General features: G+C 41.8%; 1 protein-coding gene across 1 annotated transcript in view; it reads right to left on the bottom strand.

The window, feature by feature from the left end:
• LOC138260013 (solute carrier family 22 member 20-like) overlaps positions 1-18230 on the bottom strand; it is a 407633-nt gene that overhangs the window by 99056 nt on the left and 290347 nt on the right. The window contains exons 6-7 of the mRNA XM_069208073.1: positions 7133-7245; positions 3346-3560 (exon numbers count right to left, since the gene is read on the bottom strand). Coding sequence (XP_069064174.1) covers positions 3346-3560; positions 7133-7245 — 328 coding nt within the window. The remainder of the gene's footprint in view (positions 1-3345; positions 3561-7132; positions 7246-18230) is intronic.

Here is an 18230-nt window from a genome sequence, read left to right on the forward strand (position 1 = left end):
CCATTCCTGACGCAGGCACTAGGTATAGGCACTCAAGTGGGGTAGTGTTTTTATCAGGACAGGTGAGGAATCACTGGGTGGTAGGAATTTTGTGGATCCGAGCATATTCCTGTAGTTTGTGTGACAGAAATGCGAGAAAAATAGAGTTTTTATTCAACATTTCAGCTTTGCAGGGTATTCTGGGTAAGAAAACTTTGGGGAATCCACACAAGTCACACCTCTGTGGACTCCCCCAGATGTCTAGTTTCCAGAAATGTTTGGGTTTAGTATGTTTCTCTATATGGCCGCCGAGCCCAGGGCCAAAAACAGAGGTGCCTGCCTTACAAAACCAGTTTGTTTTGTGATAGATAATTTTGATGTCTCCACAATACGATTTGGGCAATGGAATTTGGGGCTGAACTAAATTGGGGAGCTCCCAAGAGAGCACTCTCTCTCTCTCTCTGCTTGCCGCCGCATTCACCTGCTCTCTGGATTGGGCTAACCCACTATTACCCCGTTGCACAGACTGTGCTTGCGAAGGGACAGCAGGACTGTCCTCATCACCTCCCTCATAATTTACTGAAAGAGGAGTTATCGAATGGGACTCCTCCGACTGAAAAATCACTCTCAGAGTCTGCGCCATCGTCCTATCCCTCAGATGCTGTCTCAGTATCTGATGTCTCAGTCTCTGATCTCATGTCAGAGCTGTCCTCTATAACCCGAGTGACGACAGCAGTCATCCATCAAGATGCCATCTCTGCTATTGGCTAAACTGTTGCTCTAAAACAGTAGCCTACGTAGACAGTCACAAAATTGATGGTGTGTGTGAGATACGTGCAACAGTAGAGGCCACCTTACCTGCGCTTCTTCCCTCAATCAGAACGTTCTTTAAAGACACTAAAAAAAAACCTTCTCACATACCGTTCGTCACAGTCTTTAGCACCTCCTGCGCCCAGTCCAACAATCATTATTGGTGCTCCCACTCCCTCCCCCTCGGATTCCCTCATTACCACCCAGCAAAAGTGCCCTATATCTCTCCATAGCCACCCCCCACCCCGCACATACATTTCATTTGTATTATAGCGCAGGTAATGGCTGACTTTACTAATGTACTCAGCTATTGACATAAAATACAGATTTGCTCTTTGCAGTAGGCATATAAACCTTCTGCGCTTCTTTATCGCACTAAAACTGCCACTAGACAAAAGTCTGATCCTTTTGTAGCAGAAACATAATCACAATACTTTCTTGACTTTTTTATTGGTGCCTAAAAGCTACAGCTGAAATGCGTCAGTTGAAGTATGTGCATTGCTTTGAAGACGCAAGCTGCAACTACAGGACAACTGGTGGCAAATATATATATATATATATATATATATATATATATATATATATATATATAGATCACTTTTATATGTGGGTCTGGTTTTCCTGGGGGCCGATCGCAGCCTCCAGGGAAACCACACATGTAGTGACAAAATTGACAAAAAGTTATATATATATATATATATATATATATATATATATATATATACACACATATATATATATATAGATCTATCTCTATATAGATATATCTATCTGCATAGATATCTATAGATATATCTATATATATAGATTTATATATATAGATCTATATTTTTTTTAGTTGTTGTATGGTTTCCTTGGGGGCCAAAATAGCCCCCAGCGAAACCCTACAACTACAAAAATAAATATTGCCCCCACAGGGGGTCGCCCTGCCCACGGGCGACCCCCTGTCCATTTTTTTTTTATTTTTATTTATTTTTTTAATAAAATTTTGCCCCGGGGGGGGTGAGGGGGCGCGATCGAAAGTGATTGCGCCTCCCCCCAGGGGACACCCACCCGTTTTCCGAGGGGGCCGACCCCCTCAAGTGAAATCCCTGGTGTCTAGTGGTGTTTTCTGGCCCCCGATCGCAGCTGTGCTGCGATCGGGGGCCAGGAAACACTTTCAGGAAGGCCTCGTAAGAAAGGGGAGAGTCTCCCCTCTCTTATGAGGCCTTCCTGAACGTGGGGAAGGCCGTTTAGGTGATGTCACAAAGGGGCGGGCGGGGGGAGACACGGAAAAGCTTCTGTGTCTCCAGGGGATTAAAAAAAAATAAAGAAATCCTCGGTGTGACTGGTCATGACCCGCACCAGGGAGGTAGTGTGGGCGTCGGCCAGTGGCAGTATTATTTGCTCTCTCCATGACTGCAGAGTTAATGTGAAGCGGCTGGTGCAATCAGAGCCCAGTGCCACCTGACTCATTGTCCGTTACTCAAGGAGCAGGGCCTAAAGTTCAGCAAACAAAAAACACTCTTCATATGCACAGGCCCAAATGGTGAGACAGTCCACTGCATCACATGCAGCAGGCTTGTTCAGACCACTAGTCTTTCTGCTTCTTTGGTACTGAGACAGACTGTTTGCTCCACGGTGGAGCCCAGATGTGGGCTGGCCAAGGGAAAGGGTTGTCAGTGATCTGACTATAGTTGCCAAGAGTGTGAATGAGCCTGAAAAGCATACTAAATTCACAGTTGTTCTGAGCAGTAGGCCCCAAAACATGTTTTGCCCACATAATCCTTAAAATATCCCTGAGCACATCCACACACAAAGTAGTGCCCTTAGGTGTCAGGAACTAAAATGTCAACGTGTTATTTTTGAGACTAAATGCATGTTTGTGCATTTAGCTAATATCTTTTCTTTTTGGAATCAGGACGACCTGATGGATTCTCCAACAACAAAGTTTAGTAAAAAAACATTGCACAACCAGCATTAACAAAGCAAAAGGCTGGAGGTCAAAACATGACCTGCTTTCTTTGCCCATGTATGTTAAAGTTATTCTGCACAAGGTTTAATCACTGCTTTCAAATATAGGACCTGATTCACAAGGTAAGCTTACACTTTTCTGTATCTTTTTATGTGCTGAGACTCTGTAGTCGTAAAGATAGTACTAGTAAAATACCTTTTTGAATAGCAAAGAAATGTAAACTTATACAACAGTGTATGTTTACATTTGTGAATCCGGACCATTATGTTTTTGCAAACTGCTGTTAGGTAATATCAGATCTAAATTCTGAAAGCAGATGAAGGTGATGTGCTATTAGATTTAATCAGTGTTAGGAAACAAAGAGTATCATGATAATAATGATGAGGGATGCCCTTCAAGCTAATGGTGCCGTCCCCTAAAACCATACTATGATTCTGAGGAGAAATGGCAAAACAGAATTCTAACATTATGCACAGAGAGCTGGGAGTGATCTTGTTCCACTATAGGCCATGGAATCCTGTGCAATAAACAAGAATATTTTTGATGACATTTTTTGAAAAATCAGTGGTGTGGAGTGGGTGAGTAACAAGTTGAAGACTAACCTTGTGGCACAAATATGTTGGCAATGATCAGAAGTCCTGCTATGAGAAGACTGAAGGAAAGGGACAGCCGCCGGCCGAAGAAATCCATGGCTGAAATAGATGCTTGTGTAGCGAAGATGTCGAAGGTGCCGAAACAGACTTGGACCAGAAAGAGGCTGAGGCCAAAGTTCTGTAAATCCATGGCCAAGGCATAGAAGCCCAAGCTGGTTGAGAACCTGAGGATGAAGGAATGAAGGGGGTTTATTGAACACGTCTGCTCTGTAAGGGATGGAGAATTCTTCTAAAAGTAGGTGTACATTTGGATAGCTATGGATACAACAACAAAATTATACAACTTTTAAATGAGTCCTTTATATAAGTGATCTGGTTTTATCCTCTCACAAAAAGTGCAGAGGATAGCAGATGAGGTTACTGGAGTGGATTATGAATGTAATAATTTGACTTCAAGTCTAGATGGGCACAGGGAGTCCCGGCAAGAAGTAGGATTATAAAGAGTCAAGTCTAATCCAACACCATTCACTGGAAGCAACAAAGCAGGAAATAAAAGTCTTACCCTGCCTTAGCAGCACTCGTCTCTTCCTTCTACCTCTCTTTCCCCCAGACATACAATGCAAGGGCAACTTCAGCTCAAGGTGAACAAGTACAAAAGTATCTGCTTTTGTGCCTCAGTAGAGCATGGTAAGGGCTAAGCCTGCCTCTCACTACACAATCACTTATCCAACCGGACACACCAAGCATATCAGGTGCTACAAACAACATGCCAACACATTATCTAAATCAATATGCACCAATGCAGACACACACCATACTGAAGTACACCCTCTTCATCAATATTCCCCTCACAACCACTTCCAGAAAACAAGCAGAACTCACACAATACAGCATGTTGCAAACATACTCTATACCTTCCTGCATGAATGAGATGTTTCAGACTTGATTACCACACATGGTTCTCCCCAACCAAGCACTTCCTTTATGTCCTGAACCCACAGGGCTACAACACCCAGTAAAACAACAGACCAGACAAGGAAGGAAGTAGTACTGTATTGGTTACCATAGCTTTGCTCCATGATCTCAACATCCACATTCATCTTATTTGAATTCTTCTCCTGTCACTTCCCTTTGACAACAACTCTGACTCTCACACTCCATCTTATCTACGACAACCTTGAACCAGTCTCAACTTCCTTCACAATTTATTAACCCCACTCACAAAAATCTCCATCTCCTACACCAAAAAGCTTTTTCTGTGATGTTAAACTGTCAATCTTACAATCTTCCAGGAAATGCTGCACCCAGGACTATCAAAGCCTCTTTACTCTTTATGATTAGGACCATCATACACATGCTCCCAAAGCACACCAAATTAAACACACAGGACTTCAACGTCTTCAACATAAACATCCTCACAGGATATCCTTCAAAACAAGTGGATTGATCAGAAAACATATGTATCACACATCACTTTTCAACTTCACAAATTGTCATCCACATATTCTAGACAATATAAACCAAAGAAGCTCCTCAAAAGATCATCACTTGACTCAATAACTCTACTGCCAACAGACAGCATAAAAGCCACTTGACACCATCCACCACCACAAAGTTCTTCTCCAACACTAAAACTCTCTTCTGTATCTTCAACTATGCCCTACTGACAATGACTGAAGCACATGCATCAGTCAAACTCGATCACAGAAAATGAAACACCCCAAGTACCAAGAAGACCTACAGCTACTGAAAAAGCTTACTTCCACACAAAAATATTTTTTCCTGTAGCCCATTCTACCTACTATACTATCTAGATCAATAACGTCATCAACAGAAGCATGACTTTCATCAACAACACTCGAATACTATACATATCCAAATTTAACTGCTCCTCCAGTCCACCCTACAAAGAAATGCACTGCCATAAATTTGTTTTATTTCTAATAAGGTTCACAAAACCAAGCAGCACATCAGAAATTCTGACCTACCTAACTTCACCCCCTCAAACGTTCTTTGGAAATGCAACAGAATGGACAACCCTTGACATCCTCTACTCATATTATCTATCTGCCATCCAATAATCTCTGAAAGTGACATCACATGGTGATAACATCTTCTCAGCATCCATAAGAAAAGAGATCAGTGACAACACTATGACCTCCCATGCTGCCTGATTTCTGGAGATCATCAGCAGGTCACTCACTCAAGGCATCTACTTCAACACACTTGAGATGGGGCAAATACTAGCCATATTAACAGAGCCCACCCTGGACCCAGATAGCCTTGCAAGCTAAAGATCATTCACCTTTCTTCTCTCTCATTGGAAAGGCCATAACCACCCAGCGTCACAAGATCAATTTCATAATCTGAGACCACCACACTGGATTCAGCCTACAAACATGGCTTCCATTCAATTTCATTCCATATCACAAACAGAAGTAACTTCTGTCCTCATATTCCCTAATGAACAAAGCCCAGCTTGTCTAGATGGAAACCTCTGGATGGGAAAGCATCCCTGTAACCTGAGGGTTACTACAAGCATCAGTTTTCTATCAGGTGGTCATCAACCCCTACGTGGGATCTGTTTGGAGTCCTGCTAGCAGGCTAGGACATTAAGATACACCAGTGTGTGATAGAGCAGACAACTTTACCTGAACGTTTCATCCTTAAATCTGTTGCACTGTCTTGCTAACGTTCAAACTTTGGTTTCTAAAGGTTACCTCCAGCCCAGCACTCTACCAAATTTATCTTCATCACACCTGATACTAAACATAAAAAACACAACTTGTCTAAATTTAAAATTTACATAACCCTAAATCCCAACTGACTAATCATCCAGACAGGTGACGTTCAGACTTTCACTTCTATCAGCTTAAGATCCACATCACATAGAAAATAACCACTGGATTGCACCTGCTATTGCTGCTTTAAATAGCACAGCTGAAAAAGGCTGATTTAAGAACTACTGCACCAGCTCTGGTTCTCTTGCACCTTCATGGAGGCAGTGTCCTGCTGGAAGATGTGGCAGAATTCTACCTCACCACTCTTAAAAACATCTTCCATGCAGGGCCCATCTAGGCAAGGATCTCCAAAGGCTTGGGAAGATCACATCAGCTCTCAGAGAAACCCAGTGGCCATACCTGTTAGTAAGCATTATCTTCAAAACATGCTGCATCATTTACAAATCTGAACACAATATGTGGTGGTTCCTTTCACCTCCAGAACAGCAGCATTCAGCATCATGAGATGCAAGATGGAGAAAAACAACCAGCAACCCTTATGTTATACCCTGGACACCTGGAACAATCTTCTAGCCCAGATCTGACAGTTACTCACCTGCCATCTCTTCCAAAAGCAGATGAAAGAACCTCTCATCATATAGTATCTTACCCACGTAGTTTTTACCCACCAACCACCTCTCTCCGCTCCCTGACCCTTTGGAATCCTCTTCTCCTGCCTACCTCCTTTGATTTGTTATTGCCACCTACCTTGTAACATCGAGGCCACCACTTTTCATACAGTATTCTGTTGCTTTGCATATTGTAAGTCATATCAAATATACAAATATACAAATAAATGCTATACAAAAATATACAAACCCATAGTTGGTCAAGTTCATGAATGGCTGGGACATGGAGACAGAAAGGCTTTTCCTATGGAATGGCTGACTAAGAGCATTATCAGCTGGATCTTTAAGATGGTCATAACTTTCAATGGTTCTGCACAATCACAATGTTTTCATCCCCTTCAGCCCACTCCGCTTACAAAGCAGCGGTGCCAATTCATAACCACTTACCAAAGAAACATAAGGCAGCAAGAGATCCTGCGGATGCCAGGTGTACGCACCAAGTCCAGAAAGGAGGTAGATGGTGTCATGCTTGAGGCTTCCTTCATATGGGTCTCTATCAACTGAATAGAAATAAAAATATGGTGAAGAGGCACTAATTTAAGAGAGTGTATGTATGTTGAAGTGCTGTAAATAGACACCTATATGTGATATCCACAAAGTGTCAGAATTTGTGTATTTCTATTTAGTATGTTAAATGTTAAAACGTTACAGCAATTTATAGCCTAAACTGTGTATTTCTTTATTAATATATTTTTGGTAACTATAATTCTTTATATTTTTGTACTATATATATTTTCAACACATCTCTTCGAATGCATACCATTATTTACTTTTCATTACTTTATAATAATTACAATTTTTTGTGATATTTTTCACTTTTAAGAAGAAAATGTTTTTTATTACACATATTCTATAGTTGTATTGTGTGTATTGTGTGGCTATATTGTTTTTTGAAACATGTTGTATCATCATTTTAAACAAGCAAACAATATTACACGGTGGTAGCCACTCTGTAGTTGAAGTTGGGGTTACCAGAGATAGGAATTCTTAAGATTTGTGTTCCTAAATAACTTTGGGCCTGATTTAGAAGTTGGCAGATGGGGTACTATGTCACAAACGTGACAGATTCCCCATCTGCTGTATTACAATTCCATAATATCCTATGGAAATCGTAATACGGTGGACGGGATATCCGCCACGATTGTGGTGGAGTGACCAGCCCGCCGAACTCTAAATCAGGTCCTTTGCACCTGTTTGACAAATCTTCACAAAACTTTGCAGACCTATTGCACCAGTTACATTGCCGAAGGACTTAAAGTTTGACAGCGTTTGGCCAAGGAGGTGCAAAGAAAAAAGGGAGATGCTAAAACACACTTGCGCTCCATTGCATTTGACATAGACTTTTGTATTTCGTGTATCAGCAAAACTGGTGAACGGATTGTAATCAAATTTTACAGCAACGTACATGAGACTATGTAGATGATTCTTTGTGCTATTGCAAGTTATGTTATGAAGTAGTTATGAAGTTAAACAGGCCAACGACTTAGTGATATCTTGTAGCACAAAACAAATAAAAGTTTCAGATTTACTACATGAAGAACTGAAAGACTAATTTATGGATATATGCTAATAGAAACCTATAAACAAAAACTATTAAACCACATGTTTTGTGTGCATGCTCTCTGGCTCACAAAAACAAACTTACCCAATGTAATATTTTAGTACTGTGAGCACTAGAGCCCCGGGGCCTGGAGCAGACTCAGTGAAGGGATTATGCAAATATTTGGGCAGGTAAGGTGTGGTTTTGATATTATTTATAGAATGATAAATCAGTTGAATATTGCATTTTGATGAATAAAGACATTAAGTACGACCTCCCTGTGTGGATAGTTCTTGTATGTGCTCCTGGGCTGGGGAGGATGTGACGACTGGCAATGAGTAGGGGATAAATGCCCCAAAGAAACAGAACTGCTCTCCCTGAGCATTTTAAGAAAATAGCAACTGCTCGTGCATGGCAAGTGTGCCCAAAGCTGGAGCAAAGATACCTGCAGTTGGTGTATGTGCAAGTTCTAATCCAGCCCATAGGAGGCCTAGTGGAGAAGAAGAGTGCCGTTGGAAAAGCCCACCAAGACTTGCCAGGCAGGCTGAAAGAACACGGTGCTGCGCTACGACACTGAGCCATCAATCATTTAAAGATAATGCTAGAAGGCAGCGACAACCAGGTATGGGAAATAGGAATATATTCAGCAGCTTCAGGTACATAACTACTTTTTCGACTCATGTTGGTTTATTTCGATACAAAAGATTGAGCGTTGGAGTGTCACCTGCTGCAGAAATATTCCAAGATGTTATATGCAGAATTATTCAACCTCTTCCACATGCTTGCAATAACAATGATGATATACTGGTATTTGGCACAACACGGAAGGAGCATGCTAAGGCTCTCAAACAAGTGTGTCAGTTACTTGCAGATGCAGGTTTCACATGAAATTGCGAAAAGAGTAAATTTCACAAAACAATACTCAAGCTCTTGTGGGCACGTATTTTCTGATGGAAGGATGACACCTGATAAAGTGTAAGCACTATCAGCCACCAGTCCTCAACAAGGTGTCACCATGGTACAGTTTTTATTAGGCATGGCCAGCTATTGTTCAAGGAACATTTGTGACTTTGCCACAGTGAGTGTCCCATTGCGAGACCTGACAAAATGAAATCTCCAGTTCTGATGGTCCAATGAATGTGACCACAGCTTCAAAAGTGTAAAACATGCAATTGAAAATGTGAATGACATGTATACTTTGATCCTAAACTGCATACTGAGATCACTGTTGATGTGAGCCCGTTGGTGCTGCGAGCACTCCTTGCTCAGCATAAAGGACATTCAAATGCTCAGAGACACATTGTGGCGTATGCCAGTTGAAGCTTGTCTGACACAGAATATGCCTATTCCCAGCCAGAAAAAGAAAGCCTAGCTGTGGTATGGGCCTGTGAGTATTTTCATGTGTTTCTCTATGAAAAGCATTTCATGATCGTCCAAGACCACCAGGCGCTGCTCACCGTTTTTAGAAATCTGAAGACCAAGATGCCCCCTCACATTGAAAGGTGGGTCAGTGCTCAATTTGTAAATAAAAATGTGCCGGTGCCCAAAGCTCTCATCTCAAACATGCGGCTTCTACAATTAAATGTGCGAGCACGGAATACTGAGGCTGCATAATCCTGAAGCCATCTCAGGCCTCTTTAATCCATTTACAGTCACTCCCTACCCTTTCCGCTCACTCTTGCAGCTTTCAGCTTTCTCCCTTTTTGGCGCTTTTTAATTTTTCTCTTACTCTGTCTTTCCCTCGTGTTGTTTGTTCAAAGTAAATGTTTGAGACAGAAAGTTTAGTACCGGTGCCCCGCACTGGAAACCACCGGCTCAAATTAAGCCTTCGGTGGGGGTTACACAAGAGTATGACTACACAATTGTGCACAAGCAAGGCATGAATCAAAACCCTACATATCATTTCTTGTGAGTACCCATACAGCGGCACAGCTCAACATCAAAAACTGCTGAGAAATACATCAACTTCATTGCAAAGTCTAGCACACCTGCAGCTGTTTCCATCAGGCAGATCATTGCAGCTACAAATGTTGATGAGGACATGTTTGCCTTTAAAAACATTATTTCAGGACAATCATGACGACATAAGGGCATATTTACAAGAAAGTGGCGCATCAGTACTGATGCGCCACTTTTCTTGCACCCCACTTATGACACCATGTGTGCACTGAATTTATAATATGGCACACCACGGGCATGATAGGACAATAGCATCAAACCAAAAATGTTTATGATATTGTGGCGCTTTGCAGGATTAGCACCAAAAATGATGGCGCTAATCCTGCAAAGTCAAGGTAGCCCCATTGAAATTAATGGTAGTGTCACTTTAATAACTGCCTCAGGCACACGTTAAAAATGGCACAGTGAAAGCTTGTAAATTTCACTGCCCGATTTTTACAGGCCTCCCTGTGGGGGAACGCTCCCTTTGCATACATTATGCCTGGTGCAGGCATGATGTGGCTCAAGGGGTTACAAAATGCTGCAATGCATTGCAGCACTTTGTAAATATGGCATGGGGAAATGGCCTCCTTACCACCACATTAGCATAGAACAATTATCCTAGTGTGGCGCAAGGAGGCACAAGGGGCTTGTAAATATGCCCCATAGTGGTTGACCTTTAAGTGACTATGTCAAGTTTCAAAAATACCGAAATGTCCATAATGAGCGGTCTGTCACCAAAGAAGGCATTGTGCTAAGAGAATCCCAGATTGTCATACCTGCAAGTCTCCCTAAATCTCATCCTTGCTTCTTATCCATAATCCCTGCTTCTCATACATCATACATCACCATAACTTCTCATCCATCATCTTTACTTCTCTTCCATCATCCCTACTTCTTATCCATCATCCCTACTTCTCTTCCATCATCCCTACGTCTCTTCCATCATTCCTACTTCTCATCTCTGCTTCTCGTACCTACTTCTCATCCATCTTCCATCATTCCTACTGCTCATACCTCATCCTTCATCCCTACTCCTCATTCCTCATCCCTCAGTCATACCAACACAGTTTCAGTTTTGTGAAACACACCTACCCACTGAGTGGTTTGCAACTGGCAATCAGAGTTAAGAGAGAGAGCTGCATTCTATTCCACGGTAAAACAGCCTTTTCATGGCATGTGCTGGATGAAGAGGGAGGATAGGAAATACAACTGGGTGTTTGTTTCCAGTGAATTCAAGACTGTACAACATTTCATTTTATTTAAGTAAGTGTTTCTCTGTCCATACAGGCCTTCTCAGAAAGCTATGCTGGTGTGGGGAAGACAAAGGGCCCTCCCTTGGACCATAAATCAGCTCTTGGAATAAGGGTTACACAGTTCGTCAAACCTTTCAGGTTTCAGTTTCATGTGCAGGAAGGAAAATGTTTAAAATCAATACTGGAGACAGTTCAATCCAACTCATCAGAAACCCTTTTTGGTTTCCTTTTTTTTTGTAACAAATAAAATGTTAAAGTCCAGGCTGGCTTTAGCTCTGGGAGCTTTTTTGTTTCTTTTCCTGCAGTTTGCAGATTTCAGGCACAGTTGAGCTTCAGTTGTGTAGGAAATCAAGAAGAGCTGGGCCTGAATAAAGGGAAAGTTCAAGGTAAACACAGATTCAGTAAAAATAAAAGCTAGCATGTCTTTTAAAATGTTTCACTTACAAACCCTTAATGCCAGCAGCATGAACTGTCTGCTAACATCTATTATTTGCTCACATATATGTATTTATCTTTTTCTTAATGTATTTAAAGTAAACATTGGGATCAGAGAGAACATTAGCCAATTGGGGAAAATCTCACCTTCATGTTTCCCTTTTTCATGCGAACACATTGCATCTGAATGGTGTTTTGATCTCTTCATCCCTAATTGCCACATAGTGTTTTTCTTTTTAAGTAAAACATATTGAAAGACTATTTGTAATACCATGCATCAATATAGCTGCCAAGTTTCCCAGGTCCATGCGTGATGTGCTGCTCCAGTCCAGGTTTTTTCCAGTGAATTCTGGGACTTACAGTACTGTTTTATAATTTATGAACAGTACGACAAGTTCCAGAATTCAAAGAAAAAAACTGTAATTGAGCATTATATCACCCAAGGACCTGGGAAACTTGGCAGGGCTGCATCAAATTATTAGTGTCTTCAAATACACAAAGAATAACCATTTCAACTTTTTGCACCAGTCAGTTGTAAGGATATTTTTAGCTGCCTGTCTATGGTTTTGTTTAAATCTAAGTCTAACATCACAGAAAGATTTGGTTGACTGTTTTTTGCATTTCCGTTTTTTTTTCATTATTTGTGGGATTTTAGCAATGGTTGAGCAAGCAATATTTACATTTGTTGGTTTAAAAAGGTATCTGAGTTATTTTATAAATGTTCTTGTAGCAAACTGGCAGTATTATGTGGTATGATTAGGGAATCTTACCATGTAATACTAGCACGTTATCCAGAAGTGGACCTCGGGTTCACACTAGTAAATCTTAGCTCAGTCCTGGAAGTGTGACAAAGAGCAGTCAGGCTACTTAGAGGAACATGTGTAAATCATTTTACAACACTCACGTGGATGACAAGTAAACGTCATGACTCAAAAGAAATCCAACACCAATTAAGAAGCATAAAGCAAATTTTTATCTTAATTTAGACACCAAAATAAACTTTTTATCTTACGTACAACCGGAATCAGGAATTTGTAAAGTGTTGGAAAACAGAATACTTTTAATGGTCAGACCACTCTCATTGAAGTCAATAGGGGAAATCACAGTGTGCATTTGATCACTTGTAGGGTGAGCTCCGGGGAACCCACTTTGAGTCAAGGTCTTGTGGGTCCCTAGACCAAGCCTCAACAGTTAGTTTTTAGTTACCTTGCCCAGGGAGTCTGGGTGCAAAAATGCTCTGGCTGTCCTTGGTCGTGATGGGATCCACGGGCACTGTCAAATTGCAGCACTTGACAAAAGCGCACTCCGGGGTGGACTTACACTCTACCCTTGGGAAGTAGAGGCGTAAGGGGGGCCAGGACCTCGTATCAACAGCTGAAACTTTGGCACCACGTCCGGGGCCTCCAGATACAGAGGTGGCCTTCAGATGTCAATCACAGGGCTAGTCGTGCCAAAGATGCTTTGCTGCTCCTCTCGAAGTCACCTCCTTCAGGATGAAGGATCTCAGGAGAGGGGTCGTTGCCGATGTCGTCTCTACGCTGGGAATTGCTCTGGAGTCGGTGATGTCCGAGAAGCTACTGGTTGCCAGGCTGGCAACAGACAAGCCTTGTCAGTCAAAGAAGTAGTCCACTGGCACTTCGGCTGCTGAAGGTCGCCTGGAAGGGACTGCCAGCTCAAAACTTGGTGAGAGCCTCACTACCACACCCAGGACCTTGATCTTCTTTGGGCTCACTCACAGGGAGCCTGATGGGTTGCACTTTTCTGGACACTGCAAGTCGTTACTTCTGCAGGTTGCAGGTGACAGGGGAGGTGCAGGGTACGACCAGACAGGGGAGTCTGTCTTGTGTTCTCGTTGTCCACTGGGGTCCCTTTTGCTGGCACCAATGAGTTTTCAACACAGGCACAAGTCGATCACACAGTTTCAGTAGTAGTTTCCTCAGGGCACTTAAGTATTGTTTCTTTGCATGGCGATAGAGTCCTAGGTCCTGTTGTTGGTGACGGTGTCTTCTTTGTGCCTCTTCTTGGCTGCAAGTCAGAACTGGGGGTCTGGTGTCAAGGGAGTCCCTTAAATCCTAGTTTAGAGGGCATAAAGGGTGTAAGGGATAGTGGCCAATGGGCTACTGGTCCCAGTGGCTAGTCCACCTTTGAAATGACGACTTCCTGTGGAAGTACATCACTTTTCTACCCATAACCCAGTACTCCTAGGGTTTGCCAGTATGGCAGAACATTCCTTCGGCTGTACAGACCTCCTAGCCCACCCTAAAGGTGTGGCTAGTCTTTTGGAGGTGTAAGGCTCCTGCATAAATACATTTTCCACCTGTCAAGCTGAACAAGGCGGGAATGGCTTTGTCCTTGACTGGGGACAAGGATTTACACATCACGGGTGGTGAAAGCTTTTGAGGCTCACCGCCTTCATTACTAACACACTAGCCTGTGTGTGGGAGCGAAAGTGACAGTCAGGGACAGTTAGTGAGTGAGAATAAATGAGATTGAATGTCGGTAAGTGAGCATGAGCGAGTTAGAGTAAATGAGAATGAGGGAGAGGGAGTGAGAGTAATAGTGAGTGCAAGTCTGTGTGAATAAGTACAAGTGAATCAGAGTGTCAATGAGAGATGGTAAGTGTGAATGAGTGAGTGAGAACAAGTGAGAACAAGTGAGTGGTGTTATGCTTTCAAGTCGACCTTTGCCATGGGATAGTGATGGTAATTCTTGGCAGAATGGTAGGAGACCAGGTGAGGCCTAAATAAGATTGTAAATGTAAAAATCTAAACCTGTGTGGAGTTTGACAATGATCTTTTGTTGTATGATGTTATGGGAATTTGTGTAAATCCTACTGATATTATAGCATAGTATTGCCTTCTCTAGACTCCTTTTTAAACTGACCTGGAAATTTCATCAAATATTTGTGTCTACTGAAATTTGATGTAGGTATGTGTAAGTTTAGGAGACAGTTTGTTCAAAGCTCATTTCAGAAATTACTTGTGGGAGAGTTTATTTTGTGCTTTATTTGTACAGATTGGTGCACTAAATGGTTTATCCACTTTCAGACTGGATTGTCAAATGTCAATCTCCCTGGAGGTCTAAGGTACTCTCCATATAAGCAATTCAATCAAGGGAGATAATTGTGATGCAGTATTGAGTGCTTGATGGTGTGCAACATTTATTCTGGTTTATTGGAGTGGTTAAAGGGTGTATGTTGGTGTTTTGAAGATAGTGCAGTTGGTTGGGCAGCACTTTTCCAACTGTGGCCCTTATTGCAAAGTGAGTGCAAAGTGAGTGCATTATGTGAAGTGATAAAATGTAGCTGGAAATAATGTTTTCAAACATATCCCTGCAAATAATTCAGGTTATTACAAATTAATCCTTTTGCAAAGGGGAATACATAGTTTAGCTCAGTTGTTTTTCTGGGAGAAACTCTGTTTGCAATTCCTCATTGTTTGGGAATTAACACCCACTTTTACAATATATCTATCTTTATTTCGGCTAAAACCCATCAAAGTATCCAATAAAACAACATACCATATTCACACAATACAATAGAAAAAGGATAAAAAGAGAAGGGTGCCATATAAAACATTAAGAGATCCTATCACTTTCTTCTAAAATAGTTTATAAGAACACATAGGTATAAAACAGTGTAAGACAAGCATTAAATATTATAGAACTAAAAACCTTTCTAACTTAGTTCCACTTAATTATCTGCTTCTGCCAGAAATGTTTTTGGCTTTGACAATCAGTCGGCAGGATTTTATCAAGATCTTATAGCCCATGCACTTTGGAGATATCTTACGACTGCAAAAACTACCTTGTCACTTGTGTCACTTGCCAGAATTCGTAGGGATGTGTTGTATTTCCTTATCCCTAGTGATCTACATAATGGAATAATCCACTTCTTCCTGGGGACCAAATATCTAGGGCAAAAGAACATAAAGTGTGCAAGTGTCTCTGGGTGCTCGTGGCAAAAATGGCAGAACCTTGAGTTGTTATCCTCCTTGCTCCAACTTGCAGTGAATGTCTTGAGTGGCAAAATCCCTAGCCTAAATTTAATAAAAAGGCTTTTAATGGAATGAGGGTTTATATTATCCATGTAGGCTTCAAACTTGGGACTGCATTTATGGTTTAGAAACTGTAATGTCCTGCTACCTTGGTCCTTTTTGGTCCAGGTCTGCACCAGAACCATCTCCCAGTAACACGGCCTTATGCGTACTTTTGCTTCCTTGGTTAAATTACAAGGATCTCTCCACACCTCCTCCATTGTGCCACCATCCGCTAGCAGTTCAGCTGCTGCTACTTGATAGGTGGACAGATGTTCAGATGTCCAAAGATGAACCCAATACATAAGAGGTCTCAGGGCAATTTCATTGTGGATCTCATTTAAAGCTAAGTCAAATCTGAGGGTGGTGAGAGGAGTGCTCATTGGCAAACGCAAAAAGTTATGCATAAAGCGATTTTCTACCATTGTCAAGCTTCTGGAGTTACAGTGCCCCCATAACTCGGCACTATAAATTGAAGCAGCCACTGCCGCTGCCTTATATACTGTAATGGCAGGTGAGATGTTTGCAATTTTTCTCCCTATCACTCCTGACCTCTGCCGAAGGACAGACAGACTCTTTCCAATCTGTGCCGACCACTGTAGGTCATCCGCTAGTCTGATCCCCAAATAATCAAATTGGCTAACTCTCTTTACCAATTGTCCAGCTATAGTAATTTTTCCCCTCAATGACTTATGCGGATTAAAAGCCATAATCTTGGTCTTAGTTGGATTTATTTCAAGGCCCCTCTTGGCACAAAAGATAGAAAATGCACAAGAAGGCCCATTGGGGTTCTTGAAATCAATAGAGTATCATCCGCAAACATCAAAATGGGGAGTGGGACTCCTGCTAACTTCGGGGCATCATGGTTAAAATGCATCAGCTGATCTACCACACCGTTGATAAAGAGGTTAAACAGTGTGGGAGCTAAGACACACCCCTGTCTGACTCCCCTATCAACGGGTATGGCGTCTGTCAGGTCTCCACCTTGAGACCAACGCACCTGAGCATAAGTTCCCTCATGGAGATGTTTTATCAGTCTCAACAGTTCTTTGTCAAGTTGATAAGACTCCAAGACATTCCACAACAAGTCCCGTGGAACCAGATCAAAGGCGGCCTTTAAATCAATAAAGGCCACATACAAGTGGCTTTTATTGAGTATCAGGTATTTTCAGCAGAGGAGTTGAACCTGAATGCCTGGTTTATTGTGCTCACTCCTTTCCTGAATCCCACCTGGAAATTGGAGAGGGTTTGAGAGTCCTCTATCCATGTCTGCAGTCTGGTCAGGACCTGCTTACAAAATACTTTTTAGCTCACGTCAATTAAGCTTATTGGTCTGTAGTTAGTTGGTAATTCCCTTGACCCTTTTTTAAAAACATGAACTATTATGCTCCTTGCCATGTAGAGGGAAGCCCACCACCTCACATTGCTAAGTACATTTAGATATAAAGACCAAGTTATGGGTCGGGATAGATACAAGTCACCTGGAATACCATCTAGACCAGGGGCCTTTCCTTTACGTAACGTTTGAAGAGCCAGAGTAGTTTCTTTTAGGGAAAAAGGGTTCAAATCAAAATTAGATGAAACAACTACCCTGGAAGTTGGTGTATGAAAGGTAGAAGGCCCCTCTAGTATTGGTGGAGGAACGTTGATGCAGCTGATCTGAACCGCTCTATACAGGTTTCCAAAGTGTGACACACAGGTTTCTGGCAGGATTGCTGGAGAGCTCTCCACGTTTTGGGATTTTTTTTTCTGCCACCAATTTATAAAACAGTTTTGCATCCTTCTTGTGGAGGTATTCTAATATTTGGTTTCCCATTCTTTTTTAGCATTTTTCAGTGTTGTTTTATATGCAGTTCTAGTTGCTCTTATCTCCCTGCGACTCCCTACCTGCAATGCTCCCAACAGCTGTAATTTGGCCTGTCGGCAAGAACTAGAGAACCATCTCAGTGGTCTATCCATGATTTCTACCCGCCTCCTTACTACCTGAAAAAATGGTCTTAACCGGTTGACCAAAGTACCATGCAAATTAATCAGGTCAACCAGTACAAAATCAATGTGCTTCAGGGGAAGAAGAGTCAATATAACTACTTTATATATTGATATCTGGTACTTCGCATCTTCTGACACCGTTTCCCATCTCACATTTTTATAATCTTTTGTCGCAGTTAAAATATTTCCCTTCACCCATTTAGTCAGTTTACTACAATTAAATGTGGAGGATAAGAAGGATGTGCAGAGAGCTTGGTCGTCACTATCATTTTGTGGGGAGACAGCCATATCAA

This window comes from Pleurodeles waltl, chromosome 9, assembly GCF_031143425.1.
Source record: "Pleurodeles waltl isolate 20211129_DDA chromosome 9, aPleWal1.hap1.20221129, whole genome shotgun sequence".
Taxonomy (NCBI): domain Eukaryota; kingdom Metazoa; phylum Chordata; class Amphibia; order Caudata; family Salamandridae; genus Pleurodeles; species Pleurodeles waltl.